This window comes from Scyliorhinus torazame, chromosome 12, assembly GCF_047496885.1.
Source record: "Scyliorhinus torazame isolate Kashiwa2021f chromosome 12, sScyTor2.1, whole genome shotgun sequence".
In the NCBI taxonomy this organism is placed as follows: domain Eukaryota; kingdom Metazoa; phylum Chordata; class Chondrichthyes; order Carcharhiniformes; family Scyliorhinidae; genus Scyliorhinus; species Scyliorhinus torazame.
The window spans coordinates 100,785,669-100,807,321 of record NC_092718.1 but is presented as its reverse complement, the minus strand read 5'-3'; the positions used below and the strand labels follow the sequence as shown (position 1 = coordinate 100,807,321).

Genomic DNA, 21,653 nt, shown 5'->3' with positions numbered 1-21,653 from the left:
TGAAAACAAAAGTCATTGGGGAGTTTCCGATACCCTCGACACGACCGGAAATAATGCGATTTCTTGGTATGAGTGGATTTTACCGTAAATTTGTGCCAAATGTTAGCAGTGTGGTCGCTCCAGTGACGGACTTGCTCAAGAAGCGTAACAAATTCCAGTGGACAGTGGCGTGTCAACAGGCATTTGACGGCCTGAAGGCTGTGTTAACCACTGCTGCTGTGTTAGCCATCCCAAATTATACCAAACCATTCAAAGTGGCGGTTGATGCGAGCGATGTGGGCGTAGGTGTGGTTCTTCTACAAGACGACGACGAAGGGCTAGAGCTGCCTGTTGGTTATTTTTCAAAGAAATTGAATTCTCACCAGAAAAAGTATTCGACGATTGAGAAGGAGACTTTGAGTTTGGTGCTGGCTTTGCAACATTTTCACATTTACGTGGCCAGCAATCCATCTGACACCATTATATATACTGATCATAATCCGTTGACGTTTTTGGAGCGATTCCGGAATAACAATGCAAGGCTGTTTCGCTGGAGTTTATTGTTACAGCCATTTTATATAAAAATAGTACATGTGGCAGGACCGGAAAATGTGACAGCCGATGCTTTGTCACGAATGTGATCAATTGAGGTTTTCAGTTGGAGGAAGAAGAACAAAGAAAAATGGACTATATTATTATACCTGTTTGCGTGTGTTGTTTTCTTTAAATGAAAATGTATATTTACTGTGTGCATTTCTTAGTGGATAGTGCAAAAGTGAAAAATGAAACCATCTTGAAGTTGATGGTTTATTTTGTTTTTCTTGGGGGGAGGTGTCATGTGAGAGTACCTTTAAGACATGGATGTTTAAGCAATGTACCTTTAAGAAAACAGTGATGTCAGAGAGTAGGTGGGGCTGAGCTCAGGTCAGCCATTTTGCAAGTTTCAGTTTGGAAAAGCAGCTTGTGTGTGTCTGTGTGTTTCCAGAGAGCTGTAGTTTTGCAGTTTGATAAGAGCTTGTGAGTGCCTGTGTTTGCAGTGAGCTGGATCTCTGCCATGAAAGGCTATCTCTGGATCATTTGGGTGATTAAACTCATAATAGGAAAGCCTTTAACCTGATGTGATTCTGTTTAAAGGTGTTAAGTCTCTTGGAAGTTTGAATGAACATTTTGAGGAATTATTTACTGTTGCAATATTTTCTGAGTTATCTTTGAAGTAAGGGGTGTTAAGAGAAACAATGTTTATTTAAGATGTTGAGTTCATGTTATAAACATTGTTTTGTGTTTAAAAACCCATGTGTCCATCATTGTAATCCCACCCCTAGGGAACAAGCCATGTGCTAGGAAAAGCAGCAAATATATTAAAGGGGGACGTTGGTTGAACTCCATGATACATTTTGGGGTTCTGAAAACACCTCGCCCATAACACAAGTTATAGGGAAACCTCAAGCAGTGATAACACCAGTGCCCTTAATACCCATTCCAACATTTGAGGAACCTTTTACGAGGGTCCTAATTGATTGTGTAGGACCACTTCCTAAAACAAAAAATGGGAATCAATATCTTTTGACTATAATGGATGAGTCTGGTAGGCTTCCAGAGGCCATTCCAGTACGTAATATTACAGCTAAAAGGATTGTGGAGGAGTTACTTAAATTCTTTACTAGATATGGACTACCCACAGAAATTCAAACGGATCAAGGAACAAATTTTACTTCAAAGTTATTCAAAGTAGTTATGGATAGCTTAGGAATAAAACAATTTAAATCAACTGCGTACCATCCAGAATCGCAGGGACCGTTAGAAAGGAAGCATCAGACATTAAAGACAATGTTGAGGGCGTATTTTCAAGATTATCCAGAAGATTGGGATAAAGGAATCCCATTCATATTGTTTCCAATTAGGGATGCACCTAATGAGTCTACCAAATTTAGTCCTTTTGAACTAATTTTTGGTCATGAGGTAAGAGGACCTCTTAAATTGATTAAAGAAAAATTGGTGGGTGAGAAATTGGAAATTACACTATTGGATTACATGTCAAATTTTAGGGAACGATTAAATAGAGCAGGTGAATTGGCTAGACAACATTTGAAAGTTGCACAAAATATGATGAAATGGGTAGCGGACAAGAAATCCAAAGTTCGTAGTTTTGCCAGTGAGGATAAAGTTTTAGTGTTGTTACCAGTGGTAGGTGAGCCTTTAAAAGCTAGGTTTTGTGGACCGTATCAGATTGAAAGGAAATTAAGTGAGGTGAATTATGTGGTAAAAGCACCAGATAGAAGGAAAACTCACCGAGTGTGTCATGTGAATATGCTTAAAAGGTACTTTGAAAGGGAAGGAGAGAAAAAGGAGGTTTTAATGATTCGAACTCAAAGTGACGAACCAAATCCAGATGACTGTGAATTTGACATACCTCAAATTAAATTGGAAAATCAGGATGTTCTTAAAAATTGGGATGAATTGTTAAGTTACCTTCCAGAGGAAAAACGAACTGATGAAAGAGTTATTGATATCACATGGGCAAGTTTGTAGAGATAAATTGGGAAGTACTAAAATGGGTATGCATGATGTAGATGTGGGAAATGCTGTTCCTATCAAACAACATCCATATAGACTTAACCCTTTAAAATTGGCACAGGCTAACAGAGAGATTGAGAGTATGCTGAAGAATGGCATAATTGAAGTGGGTTGCAGCCAATGGAGCTCACCCATAGTGATGGTACCTAAACCAGACGGTACCCAACGGTTGTGTGTGGACTATCGAAAGGTGAATGCAGTTACAAGAACAGACTCTTATCCTTTCCCACGTTTGAAGGATTGCATTGAGAAAGTGGGACAATCTGCTTTTATTTCCCAATTCCAGACACGGAAAGAACATTTAAACCATCGTATAGAGTTCTTCGATCGACTTCAGGCGGCAGGTTTGGTGATGACCCTAGCCAAAAGTGAATTTGGAGAAGCCCGAATCACTTTCCTTGAGGAGTTTCTGATACCCTCAAGACGAAGGGAGGCAATGCGATCTCTTAACATGAATGAAGTTGATCGACCCTTTGTGCAAAAGTTTTGAGGCATGATTACTCTACTGATGGACTTGCTAAAGAAGCGTAAAAAATTTCAATGGACAGCGGACTTTCAACAGGCATTTGACTGCCTGAAAGCTGTGATCACCAATGCTTCTGTATTGGAGAATTGCAAGGGATTCTGTGGTCAGATTGAACTAAAGTATCTGATTCTAAAGAGAAATGGCGAGGAGTAGAGGAATGGATGGATCATGCAGAGACTTTCTTGTTCAAAGAGACTGTCAATCGAGAAGGATTTCGGTTGGAGGAAGAAGAACAAAGAAAAATGGACTATATTATTATGCCTGTTTGCGTGTGCTGTTTTTGTTTGTGAAACAAAAAAGTATTTTTTACTGTGTGCATTTCTTAGTGGATGGTGCAAAAGTGAAAAATGAAACCATCTTGAAGTTTTTTTTAAAAATATTTTTATTCTCCTCCTTTTTCACATTTTCTCCCACATTTACAATAAACAATAATCAGCAAGATATGTCAGTCCCCATAATAACAACGATCCCATCCGCCCACCAACCCCCAAACATCAGCCCGCATGTTTACATAAACAAATGACAAAAAGGAATCAGGGATTACCCGTAGTCACCCTTAATCTACACAGCCCCCCTCCCCCCACCCCACCCACCCAAACACCCCCCCCAACTAATGTTCGATGTTATCCAGTTCTTGAAAGTGCATAATAAATAGTGCCCATGACTTGCAGAACCCCTCCGAGCTTCCCCTCAGTTCGAACTTAACCTTCTCAAGGGTCAAGTATTCCAACAGGTCCCCCCGCCACGCCAGGGCACTGGGTGGAGAGGCTGCTCTCCATCCCAGCAGGATCCGCCTTCGGGCGATCAACGAGGTGAAGGCTACAACATCTACCTCCGCACCCGTTTCCAACCCTGGCTGGTCCGACACCCCGAATATGGCCTCCTGGGGACCCGGTTCCAGTTTCACATGCACCACCTTGGAAATTACCCTAAACACCTCCTTCCAGTACTCCCCTAGCTTTGGACAGGACCAAAACTTAGGAACGTGATTCACCCCCCCCCCCCCGCAACGCTCACACACATCCTCTACTCCTTCAAAAAATCGGCTCATCCTCGCCCTCGTGAGGTGTGCTCTATATACTACCTTCAGCTGTATCAGCCCCAACCTCGCACATGAGGTGGAGGCATTCACTCTCCGGAGCACCTCACACCAGACCCCCTCCTCTATAACCTCTCCCTCCCACTTTGCTTTGATCCCTTCCAGTGGTGCCTTATCCTCTTCCAAAATAGTTCCGTACACCGGACACTGCCCCCTTCTCCAGTCCCCTTGTCGTCAACACCTCCTCCAGAAATATGGATGCTGACTCCCCCGGGAAACTCTGCATCTCCTTCCTGGCAAAATCCCGAACCTGCATGTATCTAAACAATTCTCCCTGCTCTAGCCCATACTTCGCTTCCAGCTCCCTCAATCCTGCAAACCGACCCCCAAGAAACAAATCTTTTAGCGTCTTAATCCCCTTCTCTTCCCATTTCCGAAAACTTCCATCCCACCTCCCTGGCTCAAATCTGTGGTTCCCCCGAATCGGCATTTCCCTTGACCCTAAACCCAACCCGAAGTGTTGGCGAAACTGCCTCCAGATTTTCAATGAAGCTATTATTACCGGACTGCCTGAATATTTCCCCGGGGCTATCGGGAGCGGCGCTGTTGCTAGTGCTTTCAATCCCGACCGCCTGCACAAACTCTCCTCCATTCTGACCCACTGGGAATCCATCCCTCTGACCCAGCTCCGCACTTTCTCCACATTCGCTGCCCAGTAGTAGTACAACAGGTTCGGGAAACCCAAACCCCCTGCCTGCCTTCCCCTCTGTAGCAGCACCTTTCTCACTCTGGCCACCTTCCCTCCCCATATGAATGAGGTAATGCTTCCCTCAATCTCCCTGAAAAAAGACTTTGGCAGGAAAATCGGTAGGCATTGCAAAATAAACAGGAATCACGGCAACACATTCATTTTAACCGCCTGTACCCGACCCGCCAGTGACAGAGGAAGGCCGTCCCACCTTGCCAGATCGGCTTTCACTCTCCCCACCAAACTAGTGATGTTGTACCTGCGAAGCCTCCCCCACTCCCGGGCAACCTGCACCCCCAGATACCTAAAATGAGACCCTGCTCTACGGAATGGCAGCCCCCCCCCACCCCTGCCCCCACCCCCGGCCGAGACACCACAAAGTACTCACTCTTGTCCAGGTTCAACTTGTACCCCGAGAAAGACCCAAATACCCGCAGTAGCTCCAATATTCCTCCTATCAACGCACTCGGCTCCGACACATACAGCAGCAAATCGTCGGCATATAAGGACACCCTATGCTCTATTCCCCCCCCACACTATTCCTTTCCATGCTCCCGAACTTCTCAATGCGATGGCCAACGGCTCAATCGCAAGTGCAAACAGCAGGGGGGACATAGGACATCCCTGTCTCGTCCCACGGTGGAGAGAAAAGTATTTCGAACTGATATTATTTGTGCGGACACTCGCCTTCGGTTCCTTATATAATAGCTTTACCCAGTTCACAAACCTTGGTCCAATCCCAAACCGCTCCAGCACTGCCATCAGGTACCCCCATTCTACCCGATCAAACGCCTTCTCGGCGTCCAATGCCACAACTACCTCTGTTTCCTTTCTTTCCGCCGGTGCCATAACAACGTTCAAAACCCTCCTAATGTTCGAAAACAGCTGCCTCCCTTTCACGAACCCCGTCTGATCCTCCCCTATCACCTTCGGGAGGCACTCCTCCAGCCTACCCGCCAGTACCTTCGCCAACACTTTTACGTCCACATTCAGAAGTGATATGGGCCGATACGACCCACACTCCGTCGGATCCTTATCTTTTTTTAGTAACAGGGAAATCGATGCCTGCCCCAAGGTTTGCGGCAACACCCCCTTCCCTATCGCCTCCTCAAACATCCGCACCATCAGGGGTGCCAACCTATCCTTAAATTTTTTATACTATTCCACCGGAAACCCATCCGGCCCTGCCACCTTCCCCGACTGCATCCTCCCAATCACATCCTTTATCTCCTGCTCCACTATTGCTCCTTCTAATGTAGCCCTGTCCCCCTTCCCTAACCTCGGGTACTCCAACCCATCTAGAAATTCCTGCATCTCATGGTCTCCCCCGAGTGGCTCTCATCTATCTTATCTATTACCCTCTGCCGCTCCAACCTCTCCTCTTTATCCACCCTGGCCTTAAACAAAATTACCTCACCTCTCACCACCGCCTTTAGAGCCTCCCAGACGACTGCCTTCGACACCTCACCCGTAAAATTGAAACCTACATATTCCTTAATTACCTTTTCAATTTTCTCACAGAACATTTCGTTCCCCAAAAGCCCCACATCCAGTTTCCACCCCGGTCTCTGCGCTGCCCCCTTCTCTAGCACCATATCCACCCAATGTGGAGCGTGATCTGACACTGCAATTGCAGAGTATTCCGACCCCTTGACTCCAGCCAGCAAAGCCTTCCCCACCACAAAAAAGTCGATCCGCGAGTATACCTTATGGACCGCTGAGAAAAACTAATACTCCCGTTCCCTTGGGTGCAGGAACCTCCAAGGGTCCACCCCACCCATTTCCACCATTAGCCCAGCCAGTGCCTTTGCCCCCACTGATGGGACCAGAGAGCGCGGCCGTGATCTGTCCAACCTTGGCTCCTGCACCAAGTTCCAGTCCCCCCCCCCAAATCAGCTCATGTGTGTCCAAGTTGGGAATAGCCCCAAACACCTTCCTCACGAATCCCACATCGTCCCAATTGGGACCGTATACACTTAACAGCGCCACTAATCTCCCCTCCAGTGCCCCTGTCACAATCACATATCTACCCCTCTGATCTGCCACCACTTCTCCATCTGGAAGCGTACCCTTTTGCTGACCAGCACCGCTACCCCTCGAGCCCTTCCATCAAATCCAGAGTGAAACGCCTGACTAACCCAGCCCTTTTTAAGTCTCACCTGGTCCTTCACTCTCAAGTGAGTCTCCTGCAGCATTGCAACATCGGCTTTCAAACTTTTAAGATGTGCGCAAGCACCCTTGACCTCTTGACCGGACCTCCTAGCCCTCTCACGTTCCACGTGACTATCCTTACTGGGGGTCTCTCACCCCCCCTCCCCCCCCACCTTTCTTATCCACTATCACCATACCACCGGGCCCTGCCCCATACGCCTGACCCGCCCCTGTCCATTGTTAACATCGAACCTCTTCCCCCCCTCCCAAGACCCCCCCCCTACAAAAACATCCCCCAACATCCCTCCCTCCACCCCCTCTTGCTCGCCTTGTAGGCCCATTGAAGCCGGCTATCCAGGCTCCAATGTCCGCAGCCCTCCTCTCACCTCACCCCCGTTCACTAACTGACTTTCGTTAGCTAGCGCGGGTGGCTCCCCCCTCCACCAATACCTCTCGCCCCCTTCCACCCAGTCCCAGAGAAAGAAACACCAAAACAAACCCAACAATCCAACCCCTTCAATTCACGAACATAACATTTAACCGTCGCAACACAGAACGCCATTAACTTGAACTCTGTAACAATGCAAAGAGAAGTAAATTTCAATACAAATAAGTAAAAAGAAAGTTGTAACATTTGTACATTTTCCAGCCGCTCAAACACAGTCCACAGTCTCTCTTCCAGTTCCGCTCTTCACGTCTGTCCCAAGCCTTCTGCCCTCACGAACGTCTCAGCTGCCTCCGCTGTCTCAAAATAAAAGTCTTTGGCTTTATATGTTACTCTCAACTTCGCCGGGTACACCACACCAAATCGCACCCCCTTCTTGTACAAAGCCGCCTTCACTCGGCCAAACGCCGCTCGTCTTTTTGCCAACTCCACCGTCCAGTCCTGGTAGGTCCGAACCGCAGTACAATCCCACAGCACCTCACGCTCCTGCTTCGCCCAGCTTAATACTTTCTCCTTCATGCAAAACTTATGGAAGCAGATAATTACTGCCCTTGGCGGCTCGTTCACTTTGGGCTTCGGCCTTAATGACCGATGAGCTCGGTCTAGCTCGTACAGGGTGGGGCTCTCACCCTCCCCCATCAGCTCCGCCAACGTCTTAGCGAAGTATTGCGTTGGCCTTGGGCCCTCTGTCCCTTCGGGCAAGCCCACAATTCTCAAATTGTGCCGCCTTGAGCGGTTTTCCAAGTCTTCCAGCTTTGCTCGGAGTCCTCTGTTAACCTCCACCACCCTCCACAGCTCGTCCCCCATCGAGGTAACCTGGTCGTTGTGTTGTGTCACGGCCTCCTCCACCTCCTTCATCTTCTTGCCCTGCTCTCTCACCTCGGCCAATGCCTTTGCCACCTCCACCCTCATCGGGCCGATTGTCTCCTCCAACAATGACCTCAACACGACCGCCATCTCTTTCCTCAGGACCTCCATGTGCCTCACCAAACGTTTTTCCAGCTCCACCACCATCACCTCGGTCATCTTCTCCACCGTAAATAGTGCGGGCCCGCCTTGCAGTTCGGCTTCCGCCATCCTGTCAACACTTTTGCTTTTGCTCGTCTTCTCCTTCGGCGGCGAACCCGCGTTTCCTCCTTTCTTCGACTCTGCTCTTCGCATCCTTTAGAGGCTTATTGTTTTTTACCTTCTTTCCTTTCTGCTCTCGCCCCCTTCACCCTCCTGCCCTTCATCAATCTGACATTCTTCTTTTTTGAAAAAAAAACTTTCACCAAACTTCCTTAAATCTTCTTTCTTTCTCCTCTACATTCACCTGGGACCAGGCTTCAACCTTCTTTCTAGGTGGGAGCCATCCGACGTGGGGCACCCTCGGCCTCCTCGTAGCTCCGTCCCCGCTGCTCTGACCTGCCGGGCTCGGCGCCTCAGCCCCCGCCGCCCGACACCCGCGCGGAGTTCTTCGCCGGTTTTTAAACCGGCCCCGCTGGCTGCTCATGGCGGCCCCAAAGGCCCACGATAGTTGGAGAGCGTGTGAGGACTCGGGGATTTCCCTAAATCGCCATGAATCGCAGCCACCGGCGGGAGCTCCTGTTATTGCGGCCGCCCTGCTCGCCCACGTCACCGGAAGTCGAAACCATCTTGAAGTTGATGGGTCTTTTTTCTTGGGGGGGGATGTGTCATGTAAGAGCACCTTTAAAAAATGGATGTGTAAGCAATGTACCTTTAAGAAAACAGTGATGTCAGAGAGTGGGTGGAGCTGAGCTCAGTTCAGCCATTTTGAAGTTTCAGTTTTGAGGAAAAGAGCTTGGGGAGTGTCTGTGTTTTGCAGTGAGCTGGATTTGCTGAGATCTCTGCCATGAAAGACTATCTCTGGATCATTTGGGTGATTTAAACTCATATTAGTAAAGCCTTTAACTTGATGTGTTTCTGTTTAAAGGTGTTAAGTCTCTCTTGGATGTTGAAAGGAATAACTGAAGGATTATTTAGAGTTGTAAAATTTTTGTGGTTATCTTTGAAGTAAGGGGTGTTAAGTGATCCAATGTTTATTTAAAAGGTTAAGTTGAGTTCATAGAATAAACATTATTTTGTGTTTAAAAACCCACGTGTCCATAATTGTAATCCCACACCTAGTGAACAAGTCATGTGCTAGGAAAAGCAAGATATCCATTAAAGGGGGAGGTTGGTTGAACTCCATGATATATTTTGGGGTTCTAAAAACACCTCTCCATTAACATCATAAAGAATTTCAAAGTATTAAGAGCACAGACACAGAGTTTCAGCACTATTGTAAAGCTCCTCCGACCTTTCACCCCATCAGTTAACTTTGTTGCATTAAAGAGACAAAATACAAAGCCCAATTTCAGTGCAGGACTGAGGGAGCGCTGCACTGTCAGAGGGTCAGTAGAGGGAGTGCTGCACAGTCAGAGGGTCAGTACTGAGGGAGGGCTGCACCGTCAGAGGGTCAGTACTGAGGGAGTGCTGCACTGTCAGAGGGTCAGTGCTGAGGGAGTGCTGCACTGTCAGAGGGTCAGTACTGAGGGAGTGCTGCACTGTCAGAGGGTCAGTAATGACAGAGTGCTGCACTGTCAGAGGCTCAGTACTGAGGGAGGGCTGCACTGTCAGAGGGTCAGTACTGAGGGAGGGCTGCACTGTCAGAGAGTCAGTACTCAGGGAGGGCTGCACTGTCAGAGAGTCAGTACTGAGGGAGCATTGCACTGTCAGAGGGTCAGCACTGAGGGAGTGCTGCACTGTCAGAGGGTCAGTGCTGAGGGAGTGCTGCACTGTCAGAGGGTCAGCACTGAGGGAGTGCTGCACTGTCAGAGGGTCAGCACTGAGGGAGTGCTGCACTGTCAAAGGGTCAGTAGAGGGAGTGCTGCACTGTCAGAGGGTCAGTAGAGGGAGTGCTGCACTGTCAGAGGGTCAGTACTGAGGGAGTGCTGCACTGTCAGAGGGTCAGTAGAGGGAGTGCTGCACTGTCAGAGGGTCAGTACTGAGGGAGTGCTGCACTGTCAGAGGATGAGTACTGAGGGAGTGCTGCACTGTCAGAGGGTCAGTACTGAGGGAGGGCTGCACTGTCAGAGTGTCAGCACTGAGGGAGTGCTGCACTGTCAGAGGGTCAGTGCTGAGGGAGTGCTGCACTGTCAGAGTGTCAGCACTGAGGGAGTGCTGCACTGTCAGAGGGTCAGTGCTGAGGGAGTGCTGCACTGTCAGAGGGTCAGCACTGAGGGAGTGCTGCACTGTCAGAGGGTCAGTACTGAGGAAGTGCTGCACTGTCAGAGAGTCAGCACTGAGGGAGTGCTGCACTGTCAAAGGGTCAGTAGAGGGAGTGCTGCACTGTCAGAGGGTCAGTAGAGGGAGTGCTGCACTGTCAGAGGGTCAGTACTGAGGGAGTGCTGCACTGTCAGAGGGTCAGTAGAGGGAGTGCTGCACTGTCAGAGGGTCAGTACTGAGGGAGGGCTGCACTGTCAGAGAGTCAGTACTGAGGGAGCATTGCACTGTCAGAGTGTCAGCACCGAGGGAGTGCTGCACTGTCAGAGGGTCAGTGCTGAGGGAGTGCTGCACTGTCAGAGTGTCAGCACTGAGGGAGTGCTGCACTGTCAGAGGGTCAGTGCTGAGGGAGTGCTGCACTGTCAGAGGGTCAGCACTGAGGGAGTGCTGCACTGTCAGAGGGTCAGTACTGAGGAAGTGCTGCACTGTCAGAGAGTCAGCACTGAGGGAGTGCTGCACTGTCAAAGGGTCAGTAGAGGGAGTGCTGCACTGTCAGAGGGTCAGTAGAGGGAGTGCGGCACTGTCAGAGGGTCAGTACTGAGGGAGTGCTGCACTGTCAGAGGGTCAGTAGAGGGAGTGCTGCACTGTCAGAGGGTCAGTACTGAGGGAGTGCTGCACTGTCAGAGGATGAGTACTGAGGGAGTGCTGCACTGTCAGAGGGTCAGTACTTAGCGAGTGCTGCACTGACAGAGGGTCAGTACTGAGGGAGTGCTGCACTATCAGAGGGTCTGTGCTGAGGGAACGCTGCACTGTCAGAGGATGAGTGCTGAGGGAGTGCTGCACTGTCAGAGGGTCAGTACTGAGGGAGTGCTGCACTGTCAGAGGGTCAGTACTGACGGAGTGCTGCACTGTTAGAGGGTCAGTAGTGAGAGAGTGCTGCACTGTCAGAGGGTCAGTACCGAGGGAGTGCTGCACTGTCAGAGGATGAGTACTGAGGGTGTGCTGCATTGTCAGAGGGTCAGTACTGAGGAAGTGCTGCACTGTCAAAGGGTCAGTACTGAGGAAGTGCTGCACTGTCACGGGGTCAATACTGAGGGAGTGCTGCATTGTCAGAGGGTCAGTACTGAGGACGTGCTGCACTGTCAGAGGGTCAGTAGAGGGAGTGCTGCACTGTCAGAGGATGAGTACTGAGGGAGTGCTGCACTGTCAGAGGGTCAGTACTGAGGGAGTGCTGCACTGTCAGAGGGTCAGTAGAGGGAGTGCTGCACTGTCAGAGGGTCAGTACTGAGGGAGTGCTGCACTGTCAGAGGATGAGTACTGAGGGAGTGCTGCACTGTCAGAGGGTCAGTACTGAGGGAGGGCTGCACTGTCAGAGGGTCAGTACTGAGGGAGGGCTGCACTGTCAGAGGATGAGTACTGAGGGAGCATTGCACTGTCAGAGTGTCAGCACTGAGGGAGTGCTGCACTGTCAGAGGGTCAGTGCTGAGGGAGTGCTGCACTGTCAGAGGGTCAGCACTGAGGGAGTGCTGCACTGTCAGAGAGTCAGCACTGAGGGAGTGCTGCACTGTCAAAGGGTCAGTAGAGGGAGTGCTGCACTGTCAGAGGGTCAGTAGAGGGAGTGCTGCACTGTCAGAGGGTCAGTACTGAGGGAGTGCTGCACTGTCAGAGGGTCAGTAGAGGGAGTGCTGCACTGTCAGAGGGTCAGTAGAGGGAGTGCTGCACTGTCAGAGGGTCAGTACTGAGGGAGTGCTGCACTGTCAGAGGGTCAGTAGAGGGAGTGCTGCACTGACAGAGGGTCAGTACTGAGGGAGTGCTGCACTATCAGAGGGTCTGTGCTGAGGGAGGGCTGCACTGTCAGAGTGTCAGCACTGAGGGAGTGCTGCACTGTCAGAGGGTCAGTGCTGAGGGAGTGCTGCACTGTCAGAGTGTCAGCACTGAGGGAGTGCTGCACTGTCAGAGGGTCAGTGCTGAGGGAGTGCTGCACTGTCAGAGGGTCAGCACTGAGGGAGTGCTGCACTGTCAGAGGGTCAGTACTGAGGAAGTGCTGCACTGTCAGAGAGTCAGCACTGAGGGAGTGCTGCACTGTCAAAGGGTCAGTAGAGGGAGTGCTGCACTGTCAGAGGGTCAGTAGAGGGAGTGCTGCACTGTCAGAGGGTCAGTACTGAGGGAGTGCTGCACTGTCAGAGGGTCAGTAGAGGGAGTGCTGCACTGTCAGAGGGTCAGTACTGAGGGAGGGCTGCACTGTCAGAGAGTCAGTACTGAGGGAGCATTGCACTGTCAGAGTGTCAGCACCGAGGGAGTGCTGCACTGTCAGAGGGTCAGTGCTGAGGGAGTGCTGCACTGTCAGAGTGTCAGCACTGAGGGAGTGCTGCACTGTCAGAGGGTCAGTGCTGAGGGAGTGCTGCACTGTCAGAGGGTCAGCACTGAGGGAGTGCTGCACTGTCAGAGGGTCAGTACTGAGGAAGTGCTGCACTGTCAGAGAGTCAGCACTGAGGGAGTGCTGCACTGTCAAAGGGTCAGTAGAGGGAGTGCTGCACTGTCAGAGGGTCAGTAGAGGGAGTGCTGCACTGTCAGAGGGTCAGTACTGAGGGAGTGCTGCACTGTCAGAGGGTCAGTAGAGGGAGTGCTGCACTGTCAGAGGGTCAGTACTGAGGGAGTGCTGCACTGTCAGAGGATGAGTACTGAGGGAGTGCTGCACTGTCAGAGGGTCAGTACTTAGCGAGTGCTGCACTGACAGAGGGTCAGTACTGAGGGAGTGCTGCACTATCAGAGGGTCTGTGCTGAGGGAACGCTGCACTGTCAGAGGATGAGTGCTGAGGGAGTGCTGCACTGTCAGAGGGTCAGTACTGAGGGAGTGCTGCACTGTCAGAGGGTCAGTACTGACGGAGTGCTGCACTGTTAGAGGGTCAGTAGTGAGAGAGTGCTGCACTGTCAGAGGGTCAGTACCGAGGGAGTGCTGCACTGTCAGAGGATGAGTACTGAGGGTGTGCTGCATTGTCAGAGGGTCAGTACTGAGGAAGTGCTGCACTGTCAAAGGGTCAGTACTGAGGAAGTGCTGCACTGTCACGGGGTCAATACTGAGGGAGTGCTGCATTGTCAGAGGGTCAGTACTGAGGACGTGCTGCACTGTCAGAGGGTCAGTAGAGGGAGTGCTGCACTGTCAGAGGATGAGTACTGAGGGAGTGCTGCACTGTCAGAGGGTCAGTACTGAGGGAGTGCTGCACTGTCAGAGGGTCAGTAGAGGGAGTGCTGCACTGTCAGAGGGTCAGTACTGAGGGAGTGCTGCACTGTCAGAGGATGAGTACTGAGGGAGTGCTGCACTGTCAGAGGGTCAGTACTGAGGGAGGGCTGCACTGTCAGAGGGTCAGTACTGAGGGAGGGCTGCACTGTCAGAGGATGAGTACTGAGGGAGCATTGCACTGTCAGAGTGTCAGCACTGAGGGAGTGCTGCACTGTCAGAGGGTCAGTGCTGAGGGAGTGCTGCACTGTCAGAGGGTCAGCACTGAGGGAGTGCTGCACTGTCAGAGGGTCAGTACTGAGGAAGTGCTGCACTGTCAGAGAGTCAGCACTGAGGGAGTGCTGCACTGTCAAAGGGTCAGTAGAGGGAGTGCTGCACTGTCAGAGGGTCAGTAGAGGGAGTGCTGCACTGTCAGAGGGTCAGTACTGAGGGAGTGCTGCACTGTCAGAGGGTCAGTAGAGGGAGTGCTGCACTGTCAGAGGGTCAGTACTTAGCGAGTGCTGCACTGACAGAGGGTCAGTACTGAGGGAGTGCTGCACTATCAGAGGGTCTGTGCTGAGGGAACGCTGCACTGTCAGAGGATGAGTGCTGAGGGAGTGCTGCATTGTCAGAGGGTCAGTACTGAGGGAGTACTGCACTGTCAGAGGGTCAGTACTGAGGGAGTGCTGCACTGTCAGAGGGTCAGTACTGACGGAGTGCTGCACTGTTAGAGGGTCAGTAGTGAGAGAGTGCTGCACTGTCAGAGGGTCAGTACCGAGGGAGTGCTGCACTGTCAGAGGATGAGTACTGAGGGTGTGCTGCATTGTCAGAGGGTCAGTACTGAGGAAGTGCTGCACTGTCAGAGGGTCAGTAGAGGGAGTGCTGCACTGTCAGAGGATGAGTACTGAGGGAGTGCTGCACTGTCAGAGGGTCAGTACTGAGGGAGTGCTGCATTGTCAGAGGGTCAGTACTGAGGGTGTGCTGCATTGTCAGAGGGTCAGTACTGAGGGAGTGCTGCACTGTCAGAGGATGAGTACTGAGGGAGTGCTGCACTGTCAGAGGGTCAGTACTGAGGGAGAGCTGCACTGACAGAGGGTCAGTACTGAGGGAGTGCTGCACTGTCAGAGTGTCACTACTGAGGGAGTACTGCACTGTCAGAGGGTCAGTACTGGGGGAGTGCTGCACTGTCAGAGGGTCAGTACTTAGCGAGTGCTGCACTGACAGAGGGTCAGTACTGAGAAGTGCTGCACTATCAGAGGGTCAGTACTGAGGGAGTGCTGCACTGTCAGAGGGCCTGTGCTGAGGGAACGCTGCACTGTCAGAGGATGAGTGCTGAGGGAGTACTGCATTGTCAGAGGGTCAGTACTGAGGGAGTACTGCACTGTCAGAGGGTCAGTACTGAGGGAGTGCTGCACTGTCAGAGGTTCAGTACTGAGGGAGTGCTTCACTGTTAGAGGGTCAGTAGTGAGAGAGTGCTGCACTGTCAGAGGGTCAGTACCGAGGGAGTGCTGCACTGTCAGAGGATGAGTACTGAGGGTGTGCTGCATTGTCAGAGGGTCAGTACTGAGGAAGTGCTGCACTGTCAAAGGGTCAGTACTGAGGAAGTGCTGCACTGTCAGAGGGTCAGTAGAGGGAGTGCTGCACTGTCACGGGGTCAATACTGAGGGAGTGCTGCATTGTCAGAGGGTCAGTACTGAGGACGTGCTGCACTGTCAGAGGGTCAGTAGAGGGAGTGCTGCACTGTCAGAGGATGAGTACTGAGGGAGTCCTGCACTGTCAGAGGGTCAGTACTGAGGGAGTGCTGCATTGTCAGAGGGTCAGTACTGAGGGTGTGCTGCATTGTCAGAGGGTCAGTACTGAGGGAGTGCTGCACTGTCAGAGGATGAGTACTGAGGGAGTGCTGCACTGTCAGAGGGTCAGTACTGAGGGAGAGCTGCACTGTCAGAGGGTCAGTACTGAGGGAGTGCTGCACTGTCAGAGTGTCACTACTGAGGGAGTACTGCACTGTCAGAGGGTCAGTACTGGGGGAGTGCTGCACTGTCAGAGGGTCAGTACCGAGGAAGTGCTGCACTGTCAGAGGGTCAATACTGAGGGAGAGCTGCATTGTCAGAGGGTCAGTACTGAGGAAGTGCTGCACTGTCAGAGGGTCAGTAGAGGGAGTGCTGCACTGTCAGAGGATGAGTACTGAGGGAGTGCTGCACTGTCAGAGGGTCAGTACTGAGGGAGTGCTGCATTGACAGAGGGTCAATACTGAGGGAGTGCTGCATTGTCAGAGGGTTAGTACTGAGGGAGTGCTGCACTGTCAGAGGATGAGTACTGAGGGAGTGCTGCACTGTCAGAGGGTCAGTACTGAGGGAGAGCTGCACTGTCAGAGGGTCAGTACTGAGGGAGAGCTGCACTGTCAGAGGGTCAGTACTGAGGGAGTGCTGCACTGTCAGAGGGTCAGTACTGAGGGAGTGCTGCACTGTCAGAGTGTTACTACTGAGGGAGTACTGCACTGTCAGAGGGTCAGTACTGAGGGAGTGCTGCACTGTCAGAGGGTCAGTACTGAGGGAGTACTGCACTGTCAGAGGGTCAGTACTGAGGGAGTGCTGCACTGTCAGAGGGTCAGTACTGAGGGAGTGCTGCACTGTCAGAGTGTTACTACTGAGGGAGTACTGCACTGTCAGAGTGTCACTACTGAGGGAGAGCTGCACTGTCAGAGTTGTTGCCTGTTAAATTAGAGTTTAAACATGCCCAGCTGCCGCAAGTATAGGGGGAGCTCAAATTATCCCCCAACCAACATCGTCATATCAGGTGAACTGATCATTAAAAAGTTGCTGCTTCTGATTTCTTGCGGAACATCACAACAACCAGGACTGAAGGGAAGTAACTTCAGTCTGTGTATCGCTTTGGGCCATCTGCAGGCAGTGAGAGGTGGACTCCCCTCCCTCCGGTTAAACAGACAGCCGTGGGGAATGGGATCAAGGATTACTGCGGGGGTGGATGCTACAAACCTGGTGACGGTGAATCCTTTCCCGAGCAGAATCAGCATCAGGAGGAAGATCAGGAAACTGAGTGAGAAGAGGAGCTTCGCTGTGGGAGAGTGGGGAGAACAGGAAGATCAGATTGAGAGAGAGAAAAAGACAGGAGCATCCAGCTTCAATTTATGTGTGCTGCCCACACCCGTCATGACCTGTGAACCCTTCTCCCGTGATAACCCGGTCTCTCCCTGGCCCGTTCCCCTTTCAGTCCCCCGCCCACTGCCCCACCCATGCCCAGGCGGCTCCTCCCACCTGCCCTGGCAGCCCCTCCCACCTCCCCTCACGGCCCCTCCCACCTCCACTTGCCACTAACTCCACAACTGTCCTATTGCCACCCCTATCACTTCCCCACCTCTGCTCATCCCCCTAACCCCTGCGCACTATCCTTCTCCTCCTTCCACACCCCATTTCCGAGCCCGCATCTGCTGCACCACACGACCCACACCATCTCTCCAACTCACAGAGCTCCACAGACTCACCCCATCTCTCAATCTGCAGCACTTACTCACCAAGTACCTTAACTGCGTAGTTGCCAACTCCATCTCTTGCATACTGACCCCAGTATAGGCAGAAGAACACGAGACTGAGGACTGAAAGACAAAAATCAGAAAAGCATGACATACCCACCCCAGCCCCAAACCAGGCCCTCCAACCCTGCCCCCAAACACACTGTCACAGTGAGAAGGGAGTTCACCCTGCTTGGAGCACACAGTCAACAGCTATACACACAGAAGTTCCTTCTACACTGTCCCCATCAAACACTCCCAGGACAGGTACAGCACGGGGTTAGATACAGAGTAAAGCTCCCTCTACACTGTCCCCATCAAACACTCCCAGGACAGGTACAGCACGGGGTTAGATACAGAGTAAAGCTCCCTCTACACTGTCCCCATCAAACACTCCCAGGAAAGGTACAGCACGGGGTTAGATACAGAGTAAAGCTCCATCTACACTGTCCCCATCAAACACTCCCAGGACAGGTACAGCATGGTGTTAAATACAGATTAAAGCTCCCTCAACACTGCCCCCATCAAACACTCCCAGGACAGGTACAGCACGGGGTTAGATACAGAGTAAAGCTCCCAATACACTGTCCCCATCAAACACTCCCAGGACAGGTACAACACGGGGTTAGATACAGAGTAAAGCTCCCTCTACACTGTCCCCATCAAACACTCCCAGGACAGGTACAGCACGGGGTTAGATACAGATTAAAGCTCCCTCTACACTCTCCCCATCAAACACTCCCAGGACAGGTACAGCACGGGGTTAGATACAGAGTAAACCTCCCTCTACACTGTCCCCATCAAACGCACCCAGGACAGGTACAGCACAGGGTTTGATACAGAGTGAAGCTCCCTCTACACTGTCCCCATCAAACACTCCCAGGACAGGTACAGCACGGGGCTAGATACAGAGTAAAGCTCCCTCGACATTGTCTCCATCAAACACTCCCAGGACGGGTACAGCACGGGGTTAGATACAGAGTAAAGCTCCCTCTACACTGTCCCCATCAAACACTCCCAGGACAGGGACAGCATGGGGTTAGATACAGAGTAAAGCTCCCTCTACACTGTCCCCATCAAACACTCCCAGGACAGGTACAGCACGGGCTTGATACAGAGTAAAGCTCCCTCTACACTGTCCCCATCAAACACTCCCAGGACAGGTACAGCACGGGGATAGATACAGAGTAAAGCTCCCTCTACACTGTCCCCATCAAACACTCCCAGGACAGGTACAACACGGGGTTAGATACAGAGTAAAGCTCCCGCTACACTGTCCCCATCAAACATTCCAGGACAGGTACAGCACGGGGCTTGATACAGAGTAAAGCTCCCTCCGCACTGTCCCTATCAAACACTCCCAGGACAGGTACAACACGGGGTTAGATACAGGGTCAGCGCCTCCCGGGCGGGGTCAGCGCCTCCCGGGCGGGGTCAGCGCCTCCCGGGCGGGGTCAGCGCCTCCCGGGCGGGGTCAGCGCCTCCCGGGCGGGGTCAGCGCCTCCCGGGCGGGGTCAGCGCCTCTCGGGCGGGGTCAGCGCATCCCCGGGGGGCCAACGCATCCCGGGGCGGGGGGGGGGGGTCTGCGCATTCCCGGGGGGGGTGGGTCAGTGCATCCGGGGGGGGGGGGGGGGGGGGGGGGGAGGGGTCAGCACATCCCAGGGAGGGAGGAGGGGGGTCAGCGCATCCCGGGGTGGGAGGGTCAGCACATCCCGGGGCGGGGGGGTGTCAGCACATCCCGGGGGGAGGGTGGGGGGGTTTAGCGCATCCCAGGGGGGGGGGGGGGGGGGTCAGCGCGTCTCCGGCTGGGCCCACCGCGTGCTGAACAGGGTCAGTATATGGTTGTTAGCCCAGTGTGATTCCGATTACTCACCTTCCACACCTGCTGCTGTCATGAACATTTTGTACGTGGTGTGTAGGAGCAGTCGAGATTTCAACAAATCTTTAAAAGAACAGAGGAAAGGGTAAGAAACTCAAACACACAATGGGGCCAGTACCACCTCCTCCACTCCTCACCCGATACCTGACATCCCTCACCACCCGCAGCCCCATTCCCAGCATCCGATATCCCTCACGTTCACATCTGATATCACCCATAAACCCAGGATCCGATATTGCCCCAAACCCAGGATCTAAAAATCACTCTTTCCCCCCCCCCCCCCCCCGGCAACTTCAGGTTCTGATACCCCCCCACATTCCCAGGATATCCCATCATTCCCAGGATCCGATATCCCCCTCCCCCGGATCCGATATACCCCTCCCATCCCCAGGATCCGATATCCCCCTCCCCCATCCCCAGTATCCGATATCCTGCTCCCCGTTCCCAGGGACCCGATATCCCCCTCCCCATCTCCATGGACCCGATATCCCGCTCCCCATCCCCAGGGACCCGATATCCCGCTCCCCATCCCCAGGATCCGATATCCCCCTCCCCATCCCCAGGATCCGATATCCCGCTCCCCATCCCCAGGATCCGATATCCCCCTCCCCATCCCCAGGATCCGATATCCCGCTCCCCATCCCCAGGGACCCGATATCCCGCTCCCCATCCCCAGGATCAGATATCCCCCTCCCCATCCCCAGTATTCTATATCCCCCTCCCCATGCCCAGGGTCCGATATCCCCCTCCCCATCCCCAGAATCCGATATCCCGCTCGCCATCCCCAGGATCCGATATCCCGCTCCCCATCCCCAGGATCCAATACCCCCTCCCCAGGATCCAATATCCCCCTCCCCATTCCCAGGATCCAATATCCCCCTCCCTAGGATCCAATATCTCTCTCCCCATTCCCAGGATCCAATATCCCCCTCCCCAGGATTCAATATCCCCCCCCCCATTCCCAGGATCCAATATCCCCCATCCCAGGATCCAATATCCCTCTCGCCATTCCCAGGTCCGATATCCCCTTCCTCACCCCCAGGATCCAATATCCCCCCCACATTGCCAGTATCTCCAACATCTCCCCCAAAATTCCTAAGATCTGAAATGCCCGCCATACTTAGTTACCGGTATCTCTCTTGCCACCCCGCACCCCCCCCCCCAATATTCCCAGGATCTGATATCCCCCCCCCTCCATTCGCAGGATCTGATATCCCCCCCGCCCCCCCCCCCAATCGCAGCATCTGATATTCCCCCCAAATCCCAGGATTTGATATCTCCGCAATCCTAGGATCTGACATTCACTCCCCCATATTTTCCCTCCCCTCGACATTCCCAGAATCTGATAAGCTCCCACATTCACAGGATCGAATAACCCCCACATTCCCAGAATCCGATATCCCCCCCAGTCTCAGGATCCGATATTCCCCCAATCACAGGATCTGATACCCCAACCCCCTCCCAGATTTCCAGGATCTGATAATCCTCCGCGATACCTGGATCCAATATCCCAATGTTCCCCAAATCAGATATCACATTCCCAGGATCCAATATCCCCAAATTGCCTAGATCCGATATTCGCCACTCCCCCACATTCCCAGGGTCTGATATCCTCCCATTCCCAGGTTCTGATATTCCTGTGATGCCATACGATGGCTGCAATGCTCACATGCGAAGAAACAGGAGATGAGGAAAACGAGGATGAATATAACCAGGAAAGTGATGTCCGTCTCCAGGATCCCTGCGGAGAGGAAAAGACAAGGTGTCCGGGTAGAGAATTTCTGGATGGACCACTGGATGGAGCTGACGGTGGAATCAGGATTCCCTTCCCGTGCAGACAGTAATTCATCATCTGTCACCTTCCCACTCCACCACTTTCACAAAGCCTTGGCCCACAGCCAGTGTCTCACGGAATCTCAGCACAGCTACCAGCTCGGCTGTCCATTATACTTCCGCTGACTCTTTGGTGGAACAGTGCGACACGGTGGCACAATGTTTGGCACTGCTGCCTCACAGCGCCAAGGACCTGGGTGGCTGGAGTTGGCACACTCTGCCAGTGTTCCTCCGGGTGCTTCGGTTTCCTCCCACAGTCCAAAGTTATGCAGGTTAGGTGGATTGGACACGCTAAATTGCCCCTTGGTGTCCAAAAGGTTAGGTGGGATTACGGGGATAGGGGATAGAGAGAGTTCTCTTTCCAATTGTCGGTGCAGACTCGATGGGCTGAATGGCCTCCTTCTGCACTGTAGAGATTCTATGCCACCTTCGACTCGGGCCTCTGTCCTATCCCGATTGCCCTGAAATGTAAGTACTTGTCCTATTACCCCTTTTTGAAAGTTCCTATTGAATCTGCTTCCACCGCCCT

General features: G+C 52.3%; 1 protein-coding gene across 1 annotated transcript in view; it reads right to left on the bottom strand.

Annotated features, from left to right (window-relative positions):
* The window catches only part of tmem145 (transmembrane protein 145), a 220,530-nt gene that overhangs the window by 103,788 nt on the left and 95,089 nt on the right, over nt 1–21,653 (bottom strand). Inside the window, exons 7-10 of the mRNA XM_072470104.1 lie at nt 20,961–21,032; nt 19,286–19,354; nt 17,416–17,496; nt 16,880–16,958 (exon numbers count right to left, since the gene is read on the bottom strand). Of these exons, the coding sequence (XP_072326205.1) occupies nt 16,880–16,958; nt 17,416–17,496; nt 19,286–19,354; nt 20,961–21,032 (301 nt within the window). The remainder of the gene's footprint in view (nt 1–16,879; nt 16,959–17,415; nt 17,497–19,285; nt 19,355–20,960; nt 21,033–21,653) is intronic.